At 41.4% G+C, this 1,695-nt stretch overlaps 2 protein-coding genes across 2 annotated transcripts; both read right to left on the reverse strand.

The window, feature by feature from the left end:
• Positions 1–32: 32 nt before the first annotated feature.
• Positions 33–753, reverse strand: LOC118734186 (the record flags this gene model as incomplete). The annotated part of the gene is given in 1 exon segment (XM_036463907.1): positions 33–753. A coding segment is annotated over 1 exon segment (695 nt), but the record flags the coding sequence as incomplete, so codon positions are not given.
• A 168-nt stretch (positions 754–921) lies between these two features.
• Positions 922–1,695, reverse strand: LOC118734185 (the record flags this gene model as incomplete). The annotated part of the gene is given in 1 exon segment (XM_036463906.1): positions 922–1,695. A coding segment is annotated over 1 exon segment (762 nt), but the record flags the coding sequence as incomplete, so codon positions are not given.

Below are 1,695 nucleotides of genomic sequence, written 5' to 3' on the forward strand. Positions count from 1 at the left end.
CAGTCAGGCTATTGACTTTCCGCGAATCTAAGCAAAGGCGAACTTTGTTGCTCTTTCTAACTAAGACGACCGGGCTAGACCACGGACTGTTTGGTGCTTCCTCGATAACTCCCAACTTCAACATCTCATCGATTTCCGCATGCACTAACTTTTCTACCGCTGGCGATATCGGAAACCATCTTTGCTTCACCGGACGTGCATTAGGCTCAAGCTCAATAACGTGCTCCATTAAATGGGTTTTCCCTAATCCTTCTTTTTCAAAGTTTGGAAACCGGTTTATAACAAGGTTTAGCTGACGTTCCTGTTGGACAGACAGAGGAATTGCATCTTCTCCTACACAATTCTCTTTAGAAACGCAACTGATCTCAGGTATAATCCCAGGAGCGATTTGGAAATTTCCCCAAAAATCAACTCCTAGAATCAGTTTTTGATTAATGCTCGGAATAATAAAAAAAATTATCTTTTTACTCTCATTGTTAAATTTTACATCTAGTTCAATATTGCCAAATACAACTTGTTTCTGACCATCGGCTGTACAAACGTATACTTTGTGTTGCCGAAGGTCCTGCTTTCTACACAATTCCTCAGCTAACGAGCCCCCTATACAGGAAACCTGGGCTCCACTATCAAGAAGACCTAAACAATTCTGACCCAATATCTCCACTTCCGCGTATGGCCGTATGTCGTTACACTTATGTTTAATTGAACATAGGAAGTTGCTTAGCATTTTCCTGTTTGACCTCACGTTTTTCCAAAAGTGTTTTATGCGACTAGAAGAACGGTTGGGATTTGTAACAACGCTATCTTTTTCTTTATCAAAAATTCTGGAACGTATTTCGCTGTAATTACGTGGGCGAACATCATAGGGTATTATGTTTGTTAAAAGTGGACTTTTCTGAGTATTAGGTGCATCTTGGCGTGTTAAAAACTTTTTTATGTCTTGTGTTTTGTGTCGTAGCGAGGATTCTGGTGGAGAACCTCGCTCTTCTGTAAGTTTTCCGACCTACATTTGGTGCAGTTGGGCTTGTATATTCCCGGAGAACCGCAGCCGTAGCAAAATATTGTCCTATCTGCAAGACAGTCGAAAAATCTGTGCCCTTCCGCACGACAATACCAGCACACTAAATTAGTCTTGTTTGTATTTTTATGTATGTCATCGATCTCAACTACTTCATCTACTCCCTCTATGATATCGTCATTGTCGTACAGTTCGTTTATAAGACGACGGGGTAAATGTCGCTGATTTTGGGGTGGCACAGTGGGCACAATTGATTTTGAGACTTCGTTTAAAAGATTTTCGCCTTTCAGGCACAATTTACGCAGTTCTGCAAGTGAGGTTACGGGTACGTATAGTAGCTGTTGTCGAATGCGAGGACGCGAATTCCTCTGAAGGATTTCAACGAGCTCTAACTCAGGTAAAGGTATTTGTAAACCCTCCGCCAATTTTAAGATAGCATTTCGGAAATCGTCAAAACTTTCGTAAAGGCATTGCTTTCTAGCTCGAATCAACTCTTTAATTTCCGTATCCGTTCTGTGTTCTTGGAAATTTGTACGAAGTGCTTGACATAATGTTGGCCATGTCACCCGCTCGACAGACCGCCTGTAACGCCAATACCAATCCTTAGCTTCATTGGTGAAGAGGCTTTGTACATGCTCACATAATACGTTGAAATTACCACCTAACGTGTCTATTAC

This window comes from Rhagoletis pomonella, unplaced genomic scaffold (genome assembly GCF_013731165.1).
Source record: "Rhagoletis pomonella isolate Grant_MI unplaced genomic scaffold, Rhpom_1.0 Rhpom_scaffold_00002, whole genome shotgun sequence".
NCBI classification, from domain to species: domain Eukaryota; kingdom Metazoa; phylum Arthropoda; class Insecta; order Diptera; family Tephritidae; genus Rhagoletis; species Rhagoletis pomonella.